General features: G+C 57.1%; 1 protein-coding gene across 2 annotated transcripts; it reads right to left on the reverse strand.

The window, feature by feature from the left end:
- Positions 1 to 432: 432 nt before the first annotated feature.
- Positions 433 to 8,832, reverse strand: KNCN (kinocilin). 2 transcript variants are annotated; one of them, XM_009207818.4, is made up of 4 exons: positions 7,496 to 8,832; positions 6,384 to 6,452; positions 5,626 to 5,700; positions 433 to 4,252 (listed from the first exon to the last, which is right to left on the reverse strand). In XM_009207818.4, the coding sequence occupies exons 1-4, from the start codon at positions 7,644 to 7,646 to the stop codon at positions 4,173 to 4,175; spliced, it is 375 nt and encodes a 124-aa protein (XP_009206082.1). In that variant the 5' UTR covers positions 7,647 to 8,832; the 3' UTR covers positions 433 to 4,172. The 2 variants fall into 2 exon arrangements, with proteins under 2 accessions (XP_009206082.1, XP_021796851.1); XM_021941159.2 differs by lacking the exon at positions 7,496 to 8,832 and having other exon boundaries at positions 6,384 to 6,732.
- Positions 8,833 to 11,889: the final 3,057 nt, after the last annotated feature.

The raw sequence follows: 11,889 nt of genomic DNA on the forward strand, positions 1-11,889 counted from the left end.
AGATTCTAGGGCAGAGTCCTACCCAGTTCAGAGCAGGGTGGGGTCAGAGTGGAGCAGAGGAAGCCCCGGAGCCGCCAGTGCCTGTGGAGTGTCTCCCCTTCTCCTGCATCCGTCTCTGTCTTTCTCAGCCCTGTCCTCTCACGGCTACAGGTTTTTGACCGCTTCTCCGGGCACTACTCCTGTCCCCTGGAGCTCAGGCTGGATGGAGTCTCTTCCCCGTTCCAGTAAGTGTCCCCTCCTCAGCCCCCTCCCGCCAGCCTGAGCTGCCTGAGCCGGTCCGTGGACACTTCCCTGCGGGCCTGACCCGGCTGACCCCTGAGCACCCTGGGTCAGCAGGAAGGAAGGATCCCTCGAGCGCAGGACAGCCAGGAGAGAGGCCGGGCACCCCCTCCGCCGTCCGCTGGCTTCTAGGGCCTGGGCCGGCGCACAGCACGGGGGTTGGAGGTGGGGTCGCCCTCTCCCACGCGGCTGGGTTTCCGGGCGGGCCGGGGGGTGGTCCTGGACCGAGCAGCTTGGAGACTCTGGATCAGCAGGTGGATGGGAGAGGGCACCCCGTCCTGGACCCCTAGCCGGTGCGCGCAGGGCAGAGACGCGCAGACCCGCTCCCACTCGGCTCGGCTCCCCTGGCGCAGCCCCCGCAGCGGCGGCGGTGGACTGGGAGGGGCCAGCGCGCTGGCCTGTGCAGGTCCCCAGCCGCCTCCCGCCACCCGGAGCCCCTCTCCTCCAAGCGTTGGCCGCCGACCCTCAGCTCCCCTTCAACCCTGGGCGAGCGGGGTTCTTACCATACACCTCCCCTCTCCACTCCGTTCCGTCCTCCCCTTCTCCTCCAGGCTTCGCGGTCTGCAAGCACCCTTGCAAACAACTCCTAGCCCACCCACACCGTCTCGTCCGCACTTTCCGAGAGCCAGGCACGGATATATTGCAACTCACTCTAGGGCACGGGTACAAGTCGAAGTGGCTCTGCCTTCAACTTCAAATAGATTCTCCACCTTTGCAGGAGCGGGCTGGAGCTGTGGGGCGGGGGAGAGGTGGAATTTTTCCGGGGATGGGCTTGTTTCCAGCATCCCTTCCAATCAACCACCAATCCTGCACCCTAGAAAGGGGTGTGGCCACGAGCCTGTCTAGCGGGTGACTCTGTCTCCTGGTGGTGTGTGTAGGAGCTTTTTGGTTTGAGGGCTGGGGAGGGAGTGCTGGGCAGCAGGCCCACCTCCAGGCTGGGTTGTGTGGGAGGGAAGACTGAGGTGCTGACTTTTCAGACCCTGGAGGAGTTCAGCTGAAAGAACATCTCTCCAACCTCTGCCTTCATTCATTCACTTATCCATTCATAAACCCTACTGCAGCCTTCATGCTGACAGTGGCCCTGTGGGGAAGGGCTACCGTATCCTCCCTTTGCATCCGGGGAAAGCCAGGCTCAAGGCCCCACAGCCTCTTGCCCCAGCCCCTGGGAACCAGGATGTGAGTCTTATCTCCAAACTCCAGCCCCAGCCTAGGCAGTCCTCTTCCAGGTTGGCCCAGCAGGCATGCGACTTCAAGGAAGCTGCTTGGACCAAGCACTCTCCACCTTTGGGTCACTTGTGTGTTCTCAGCACCCAGCCCAGGGCCAGGCACAGTCATAGTCACAGTCCTGGTGTGAGAATGGCTATTGGAAAGAACCAATTTCTTTTCTTGAACAGACTACTGGAAGAGCTTGGTTCAAAGACCTGTCCCTGTCCACGCCCCTGTCCCATGCTGAAACATTGGAGGGTTCTACTTCTCCCTAATGCTACCGTACTACCCATGCCAGCTGGGCCTGACCTCACCTTTTCTCAAAGTGTGAGGGGGAGAAGCCACATGTCTCCACATTGACTATTCCTGTGACTATGGGAGTGGGGAGGTTGAGGCTGGGGATGTACTTGAGGAAAATGTATTGGGACATTCACCTGGGCTGGAGGGAACATGTTTCAGGAAGCCCACAGCAAGGAAAAAGAGGAACTAGAGGACCAGGCTCAAGAATGTCCACTCAGTTTAAGGGTCCTTTGAAGCCTCACCCAGTTCTTCCCTGGTGGACATAGCTCTTGCTGTTGTATGTTTTCATTCCTTGATTTACTGCACCTGGCCCCCAGCATCTGTCTGTGCCTGGCCCCGCCAGGCACTGGGGATTCCGTAGCCCCATCCTGGGGAGAGCTTGGCTGAGAGGGGTTGATGGGCAGGGGGTAGGGAACCACCCTCTCCACAGCTCAGGCTCCACATCCCCCACTCCCATCCCCTCCACCCTGGGGCATCTCTAGGGCACTGAGGTGAGGATCGAAAAGATGGATAGGAGGAAGGGTCACCTCCTCATTGATTGAGTAGGGACCAGCAGCCTGAGCTATTGTTGAGGATAATGAAGGAAAAGAGAAGGGGCAGGGAATAGGCAGCAATTGGGTGGAGAGGAGAGAAATTCAAGGAGAGAAAGTTGCTTCTCTCAGCTGAAGGAACCGAAGTCTCTACACCTGGCCAGCATTTGTGGAAGGCAGCCCCTTCGTGGAGGTCTGTCACACTGTGGTCAGAGAGCTGATCCCTGCCGCCCGTGCAGAGGACAGCAGAAGATAGAGCCTTGGATAGGGAGAGATAGACCTGGCTGCAGGCCTGGCCCCGTGACCTTTCACCATGGGACTCGATGAGTCCTTTTTCCAGTGGGGCCTCAGCTTTCCCATCTGAGATGGACTCTGCTGCTTCAGAAAACTTCGGTTTTCCCACATCCACTGGGGTGTCTTCTGGGTGCCTGGCCCTCTGCTCCCACTCTCAGGAGGGGAAACAGAAAAAGGCCACTCAGAGTGATTGGGCTGTGAAGGAGGGAAACCCTGGGGCTGGGAAGCACAGTAAAGTCAGGGGAGGCGTCTAAGAGGAAGTGCCACCTCCACTGATCCTGGGAGAAGGACACTATTTCTAGCTTGTCTTCTGCTCACTAAAGCAGGCCAGAGGCCATATGGACAGGGCGTCTCTGTAGAGGTCACACAACTCTGCCTGGAGGGTGCAGGTGTGGAGGGAGGAGCAGGGTTTTCTGTGAGGCCACACCTGGGCCTCCTTGCTCCACACTTGCTCTACCCATGGTAGATGGGACTTTGAAGTGGCTTCCCGGGGAAAGCCTAGGGAATTGTTTTTACATTAAATTGAAGCCGTTGGCATTTATTAAGCACCTACTGGTCTGGTGCTAGGCACTAGAGCAGGGGCAATGTTCAGTAGACTTAAGTTGGCTTAATAGTTGTTTTGTGAAAAGGAAGACTTCAGCCCTGCCTGAAAGGTGGCAGCAAGACAGAGACATTGGCAGAAGAGAATGAGGAGAGCACGTGGGTAGGAGATTTTTTGAATGGGGCCTTTAAAAGTGGGGAGTCTGATAGGCAGAGAGAAGCAGGGAGGGCCCTGGAGAACACAGGGCAAAACTTGGAGACAGGAATATGTTTCGCTTCTTCAGGGAGCAGTGAGAAGATCGGGGGAAGAGAGAAGTCAGATCACAAAAAGTCTTGAGTGGTGGAGTTAGACACCAGGGGTCACAGGGCCGGGCTCAGCTGAGAAGTCGCCTCCTCTGACCCCCAGGCAAGGTTGTTTGTACCTGTGCCTTTGTGAGCCCCCCAGAATCCCCCATCTGATTTGCTGCTGCTCAGAGCCTGCCCCTGAGGAACTGCCAGGAGATTTGATATTTGAAAAAGAATCTTGTCTAGCCCCTCTATTGGGCTAGTGAGCTCTAGAGCTCCTGGGCTAGACCGTGGGGGTGGAGGGTCCTTGTCTGTGGTTCTTGTGGGCCTGTGGTTCACTTCTGAAGCCAGGTTAGAGCAAGGGACTGGGGCATCCTGGTCATAGTCAGGGCCTTGGACCCCAAATTCCAGAGAAACCAATTAGTAGATCGAACAGGCAACAAAGCTGAGCTGTAGTCCAGAAAGAAAGGTCAGGGCAGGAGCCTGAAACACGGGAACCCTGTGGGGGCATCCAGCAACACCTTGCTCCAGGCCCCAGCCCACACCAGTGGAATCCATTTTCGAGAGCCTTGGCCAGGCGAGTGCAAAAGGCTCCATTCCAGACGCTGTTCCCAGCTGCTCTGGGGTCTGCAGGGCCTGGCGTGTCTCCAGTTCGGGTTTTCTAACGCAGGAGGGCACTGAGATGGGGCAGCAGGCAGGACGGGAGGGCAGGGAAGGGGCAGCCCCTCAGACTTTGCCTCAGCATTCCTCAGCCCCCCGGGTCCCTGGCTTCAGCTTCTCCAGGGTCCTGCTCACGGTAGACAGGCTGCTGCGGGCTCCTGGGGGAGAGACCAGGGACAAGAACTGCCTCAGTAGACAGGTGCCCATGGAATTGTCAAGGTCAGAGGAACTCAAAGGGACCCAAGGCGGGGGTGCCCAGTGAACCTAGGCAAAGCTGGGATAGAATGGGGAGAGGGGAACATCCCAGGTGACAGCTTCAGCCCAGTTTAAAGAGGTACCTCCAGTCAGGATGGCTTTGAAGAGGACAGCAGCATGGGCTGGGGGTAGAGGCAGGACCCTGGAGCCCACTGCCTGGTTTGAGCTTCGGCTGCAGAACTTCCTGGCTGTGTGGTCTTGGGCATGTCATTTAATCTCCCTGTGCCTCGGTTACCCCATATGTAAAATGAAACTAATGACAGTACCGCCCTCATGTGGTTGTTGTGAGACTTAAAAGAGTGAATAATAGATGAACATGGCTCAGAGCAGTGTCTGGAATGGGTCCTTTTGCTGAGTATTAGCCATCCTGCCACTGGTAGCAGAGACTGGGCTGGGGCCATCATTGAGAAACTCCTGCCCTGGAATTTTTCCAGGTGTGGGGTGGAGGAACAAGGAGATGCCCAGTTTGGGGTACGAACTTTAAACTGGGGTGGTTAAAACTAGTACCCAAAGCTGGTATGCATGGGTGCCTCTTTAAACTGGGCTGAAACTGTCCCCTGGCACATCCACCCCTCCCCATTCTATCCCAGCTCTGCCCTGGGCACTGGGCACCCCAGCCTTGGGTTCCTTTGAGCTCCTCTGACCCTGGGGGAGTTGGGAGAGGGGAGTGGGAAAATAAATTGAGGCATGGGACCTGGGGGAGGGGGAGGGGAGGGAGGGGAAGCAGCAGGGAGGTGCCCTCATCCCAGTGTCCATGCTGGGCAAGACAGAAGCCCTCAGGATAAGCAAGAGAAGATCAGTTCAGCTTGGAGCAGCAAGGGTCTGACTGCGCACATGGGGAAACTGCCAGCAGTACCATCCCCCTGCACTGACGAAGCCCTTTCAGGACGCCGCTCAAGGCTCCCAGGCCCCACAGAGCTGCTCAGTCAGGGAGGGGAGATGAAAGACAGACTCAGGCTGGGTGCGGTGGCTCACGCCTGTAATCCCAGCACTTTAGGAGGCTGAGGCGGGTGGATCACCTGAGGTCGGGAGTTCAAGACCAGCCTGACCAACATGGAGAAACCCCGTCTCTACTACAAATACAAAAATTAGCCAGGTGTGGTGGCACATGCCTATAATCCCAGCTACTTGGGAGGCTGAGGCAAGAGAATCGCTTGAACCCGGGAGGCAGAGGTTACAGTGAGCTGAGATTGTGACATTGCACGCCAGCCTGGGCAACAAGAGCAAAACTCTGTCTCAAAAAAGAAAGATGGACTTGGGAATTTCTGAAACTTACCTTCCTTGTTGCCATTGGTGCTGGATCTTCCTTCTCCATGGTCTGGCCCTGGATGGGGATGGATTCTTAGGCTTCCTGCAGGATGAGAACACCCCAAGCCCTCCCTGGTTACTGAGCCATTCCCCAAATCAAGCCCAGGTTGGGAAGGGAAGTCCTTCTTGCTGTCTAGTTTCCATCCCTGATGCTGTCTTTGCTCCACTGCATTCCTTGAGGTCTCACATGATCTGGGCTGATTTGGGCAGGAGAAAAAGAACTGGGCCCTTGAAGGAGAAAATGGCAGATCTTTTAGGGAAGTGAGGTCCTGGGGAGAACTGGGGCCATGGAAAGCCCCATAGGATTGGTGGAGATGGCAGCCTGTATTTGGGGAGCTGAAATGAGGTGGGAGCTATGCAGAAGCCATGGGGTCTTAGGGGAAATAGAGGATCTTTCATGGGGGCTCAGGGATGAAGAGGGAGTTATTTAGAGATGTTGGACGCTTTGGGGAGTCATAAAATCTCTCAAGGGAGATGGACTTCCCGGCTCTGAGCTGGTTCAGGCACCTTTGTTGCAGGCACCGGGCTGGATTCTGCTGTGCTGTAGTCATGGCAACGCCTGCACAACACACACACACACACACACACAGCAGCTCTAACACAGACAACTAGAGCGGTCTCATATATGGGCTCAGCCCAGCCGCACAGTGGATCACAGACGAACACACAAAGGGTCTGGAACAGTCCTTGGCAGAGGGGTCTGCTGGGGTCAGGGAGAGGCCTCACCTATGGTAGGCAGGATGTGGTCCAGGTTGAACCGAGCCTTCAGGAAGGGGTAGGCCAAGATGAGGAACCCTGAGAAGAGACACAGGGGGTTCTGTGATGGGGAGGGTCTGGTGAATGTTGAGGCTGTGGGTGGGCTGGGAGCCTGAGGGGTGGTTTGTGAGACATGGGTGTGCACAGGAGGAGCACAGTGTGCAGAGTTGGGACTGTGAGTGTGTAAATGTGAGCCCGTGGGTGTGTGCATCTGGATTGTGGGGGGCAGTGCCTGTCTGGGGAAGGGGCTACAGTCTGTGAAGGCCCCAGCTGCCTGGCTCCACCGTGCCTAGGTGAAGAGCAGGTTGCTGGAATGAGCCTGGCTGACAGCACCACTGCCTCTCTGCCGTCCCCATGCTCCCCCAGGGCCCCCAGGGCCAGACTGGGCGCTTGTCCTCAGCATGCTGCTCTCTACCCAGACCTGGGGAGCAGGAGCAGCAGAGCCAGTCCTGCCTTGCCTGCCCCGACTCCATCCCCCGATGAGCATCTGTGCCAGAACCTGCAGGTGTAGACACCCAAAGTCCCCTAGCCTGGTGCTTCTGGTCCTGCTTTTGGCCTGGGAGGGAGGGGTGGGGTAAGGGATGGCATTCAGCATCACTGAGGGGCCATCAGTGTGCCTCGCCCACACAGACAGATAGATGGACACAGCTGCTGTGGAGGCAAACAGGGAAAGAAGAGGAAACCCTTTTTCTGAGCTGGAGCCTGTCTTGGCTCAGAGTCCTCAGGAGCTCTGTCCTTTTACCTGCCACCATCAACCCCCTGTTCTGCCCAGATAGGCTGATGAATCCCACCACAAATCCAAGAGCCTAGAACTTGGGGCTGGAGAGCCAGTGGGAGCAGCCAGAAAGGAGTGTGACAGCCAGCTCCCCTTCTTGTCTCCTCCCCGTGGCTGGAAGGAGCCCCAGCGCATCCTTCCTCTCCCACCTGTGCCCCTGATGGCGGTCTTGCTCACACCTCTAGCTTCCATTCTCCCCAACTGATTCCTGCTGACCCAGCCCTTCCCTGTTCCTTGTTTACCTGACCATGCCCCTGCCCCCACCTCCAGAATCTCCCCTCCTTATCCTAACCCAGCCCCTGCTCACCCAGAACAGCAGCGCCGATAAAGACACCGCCCATGGCAGCTGCAGCCTTGGATACGGAGATGCCGATGATGACGCTGCCAGCCACCAGCCCGAGAGCCACGCAGGCCAGCTGCAGGCAGTGGAAATCTCTGCTGCTGATGGGGATGTCCATGCAGGCCCACAGGGGCACTGCCTCCAGCAGGTGCAGTCTGGACCCAGAAAAATCCTGGAAGTTTCTGGGCTCTTGGATGTCCCCTTGTTGGCGCTCCAACTTCAGGGTGGGAGTTTCTGGGCAGTAAGATTATGGGCGGGGAACCCTGGGATTTATCTGAAGTCCTATCCCACTGCTCCACTAGGGGCCCCCCAGTCCCACCTTGACCAGGGATCTGTACCAGGTCACCCAGCTTACTCTTCCTCTCTTAAAGCCCTCTGAAGCTGAAGCCCACCCTTGGGACTCCTGTCTGGCTACATTTCTGCTTTGGCTGCCAGAGTTCTAGGGAGCTGGGCCTGCTCCATAGGATCCTTCCCTGCCAGCTTCCACCCAGGAGAGTTCAAGCTCCCCTGCCCAGGACATCCTGCCCCATCTTCCTAGAGCCACTCACTTGCCACTGGGCCTCAGCCTATGAAAATTTAAAGCAATGAGAGGCGGGGTGAAGGGGGAGTTGGTCCAGGGGCCACAGGCTCCTCAGAGATGTAGGCAGCAGGGAGGTGCTGAGTTATTCATGAGGTTGCAATGTGAGCGGCTGTCTGGGTCCCAGGGCCCAGCAGGCAGTCAGCCCAGGTTCCACTGCTGGTTCCTGAGGGAGAAGAATGAGCTGGTGACTTTGCATGTCATTCAGAAGCCAGGGATGTGAGGAGACTCCTGGTCACATACTCAAGGCCCACTCTGCTGTGCTCTGCCCTTTGGCCTGGAGGTGCACCTGGGGTCTCTGCTTGGAGTCTGAGATAGACACACGGCAGGAGGCTCAAGAGACAGGAACTGCACCTGGGACAGAAAGCAGGCAGGGAGAGGCATCTCTCCAAGTCTGCTCCCTACCCCTGCCCATCACATCCCTATCCTGTTCACCTCTGGGCTCCCAGGCAGGGCTGAGGGCATTCTAGTTTGAAGCTTGATCTCACGGGACTTCCTTGTCCTCAGGTGTGGGCTTGGTACCCACCCCCCTTTTAGTGGCCAGTGGAATGGAGGGTGAACCCTTCTAGCCACCTTGGGGATCCCTGACTGGGAGTGACAGGGAAGAGCAGTGGTGGCACTGGTGTGGGCAGGAGGAAAACACCTAAGGGGTAGGGTAGGGAAGAGGACTTGGTAGGGGCTGGGTCATGGTTGGTGCCTTCCCACCCGCTGAACTGAGCATCTGCACCCAGCCCGTCTGAGCTACTTGCAGGATCCCCCAACCCAAGGCTGGGCAGTGGTCACCAACCCAGCCCAGCCCTGAGCCCTGCCCCAGCCCCTAATTCCAGCCTTCATCATTCATTGCATTATTTGACTCTTTATGGATCGGGGCCTTCCCAATCCCAGAATATGCCCCAGCCTGGTCCTGCACCTGGGCACAATTCCTAGGGTCCCATAATCCTGCTCAGAGTCCCGTCACCAGCCTCCCTGGTGTCTCTTTGGATGCCCCCTCTCTGCACCGCATATGCAGTCTCATGTCACCAGGCTCAACTTCTCGTCCCTCCACCTGCCTCCATGGCTGCCCTGTTCTTGTTCTATCTCTTCTGTAGACTGACAGCCCCTTGAGGGCAGGTTCCAGGAGTGAGCTCCCCAGAATGCTGTGGCTGGGAGGGAGCTGAGCTAGTCTTCTGGACACAAGGACAGAGTTCAGGGAGAGGCCTTGGACTGCACGACCACCTCCAGTCATCAAACAGGAGGGCTGTGGACACATGGGAACCTCTGTCTCTAGCGAGAGGCATTCCTTGTATGTGGAGAAGGGGGCCTGAGAAGGCCCAGGGTCACCTAAACGGAGCTTCAGCTCACCATGAGTCTGTAGAGAGGGGTGACTGCAGCACAAAGATGGGCCTGGACTGTGTTCCTGGCCCCCACAGAAGGAAAGCCCCTGGAGCTGGGCACTCCCCAGCCACAGAGCTGCTGCCAGCATCTGCTGTGCCTCCTGCCTGGATGAGATCTGATTATTCCTCTAATTGGCATCAAATCATAGCCCATGTCTCTGTCACACATAATTGATCCCCCACTGACTTAGTTTTAGAAGGAGCCTCCAAAATAATTGTCCATGAAACGTGTTTCTGGCTCCTTTCAAAGTCTAAGGCTGAGGGCGACTCTCTCACACCCTCACCAAGACAGAAGCTCCTGGGGCCGTGTTTTCTACCTTGCACTATGGGGCTCGGGCCAGCCATTCCACTTCCCTGAGCCCACTGCCTTGTCTGGTGATGGGGACGGGGGTGGCAGAGGCACCTGTGCACTGCTTCAGATCTCAGAAAACACTCTGACCTCAAAGGAGAGGCACGTTGAGCCTTTATCAGTTCCAAGATCACAGAACCAGGGCCGTCCCAGCTCTTTATAAAACAGGTGGGGAATCTAAGACATGGGGAGACAGGAGAATTGCCCCAGAGTCCTCATGGATCCTGCCCCGCTGGGAAGTACTCTGGCCTATCTGCCCCTGAATTTCAACACTGTTTTAGTTGAGGTGGGAGGAATTGGCAGCCCCACCTTCAGAGGGAGACATTGTGTTAAAAAATTAGCCAAGGGACCAGGCATGGTGGGGTTACAGTCCCAGCACTTTGGGACGCTGAGGCAGGGGATTGCTTGAGGCCAGCAGTGTAAGACCAACCTGGGCAACATGGCAAAACCCTGTCTCTACAAAAACAAAAATTATCCGGGCACAGTGGTGCATGCTTGTAGTCCCAGCTACTTGGGAGGCTGAGGTGGGAGGATCGATTGAGCCCAAGGAGGCGCAAGGCTGAGGTGGCAGGATCGCTTGAGGAGGAAGTTGCAGTGAGTCGAGATCACACCACTGCACTCCAGCCTGGGCGATGGGTGTGAAATCCAGTCTCAAAACAAGCAAGCAGAAAACAAAACAAAACAAAAACAACAAAAATCAGTCAAGGCCTGCCTCTTTCCCTCAGGACCAGGAGTGTGTCATTGAAGGCTTCCAAAACAGTTGTGATGTAGAGAGGGAGGTCTGCCAATTCTTCCTTCAATTTGGGCTCTGAAAAAGTAAAGGTAAGTGTGTCCTTGAGTGATGTGCTCACAGCAATAGGTAAATGAGTTCAGGAACCTCTCTGTGAGTCATGCTGAGAGGGAGGCCCAAGGCACCAGGGCTCCATCTCCCCACCAACCCTCCACCCCTCCCAAGCATCGGAGCCTCCCCGCTGAACCTGGGTGCTCTTGGAGGCCACAGTTCTCAGGCATGGCAAGGCCACGGGCACACTGCTGAATTCCATCACCCAGTCTCTTCTCTCTGTCTCCTGCTGAGGCAAGGGCTGGAGAGCGTCTGCCCATGCTCCTTCCTTCTCAGTGCACCAAGTCCAAGTGTGGCGTGGGGGTGGGGAGGAACAGTGGGCGAAAAGGCCCCAGTCTGGTTTGGTTCTGTTTATTTTCCTTGAGGGGTGAGAACCCTGGAAAAGAGCATGATTAATTCACCAATACCCCAGAGGACGGGTAGCTTTCTTGGACCATTTGGAAGCTGAAGTCAGGGAAGCGGCTTCCAAGGCAACGGCTACCATGGCAACAAGAGTGCCAGCCTTGGGGGGACCTTGCTCCTCAGCCCCTTCCAGACCTGAAGCAGCTGGAGTGCTGGCATGGGACCAAGGTACCACTGTTCATGGAGCTGGGTCTGGGAGGGGCAGTCGGCCAGGAGGGAGGAGGGGCCCCCAGAGCCCAGGCAGGTAGACATACAGAGGGACAAAGACTGGACGGTCCCTGTGCCCAGAGGCCCTCAGACAGGAGTCCTCAGGGTCCAGCTGAATGAGGGCTGGGGCTGGGGCCAAGGCCTGATCATTAGGTTTTAGAAGAGAGGTCTGAGGCTTGAGACGCTCCAACTGGCTGGGACCAGCTCTCTCCTTCTAGGCCCTGCCCACGCGAGAGCTCTGGAGCTGGGGAGCTGCCTTCCATCATCGCAGGTCCCATGCCTGGAAGGGGCTCTGTGGTCTCAGAGCCTCCTCAGTGCGTCTGCCGGATCTGCCTCTGTCCAGCAGAGCCAGAACTTCCAAGGTCACCAGTGAATAGTGGCAGTACTGGAACCCAGGGCTCTGGTCCCCACTTCAGGCTCTTCCCCTTGTGCCACAGCTGCCCCTCTGGGCCAGGGACTGCATCCCGGAGGGACGGAGCAGCCTGTCCGCAGGAGGATCCCACAGAGGGACAGAGGCCTGGCTCATCTGAAGAGGCCTAGATCTATCTCCACAGCACACAGTGCTTCTGTAGAGTGCTCCCGGAGCCAAAGACCAGGGAGGGCTCGTCTCCC

This window comes from Papio anubis, chromosome 1 (genome assembly GCF_008728515.1).
Source record: "Papio anubis isolate 15944 chromosome 1, Panubis1.0, whole genome shotgun sequence".
NCBI lineage: Eukaryota > Metazoa > Chordata > Mammalia > Primates > Cercopithecidae > Papio > Papio anubis.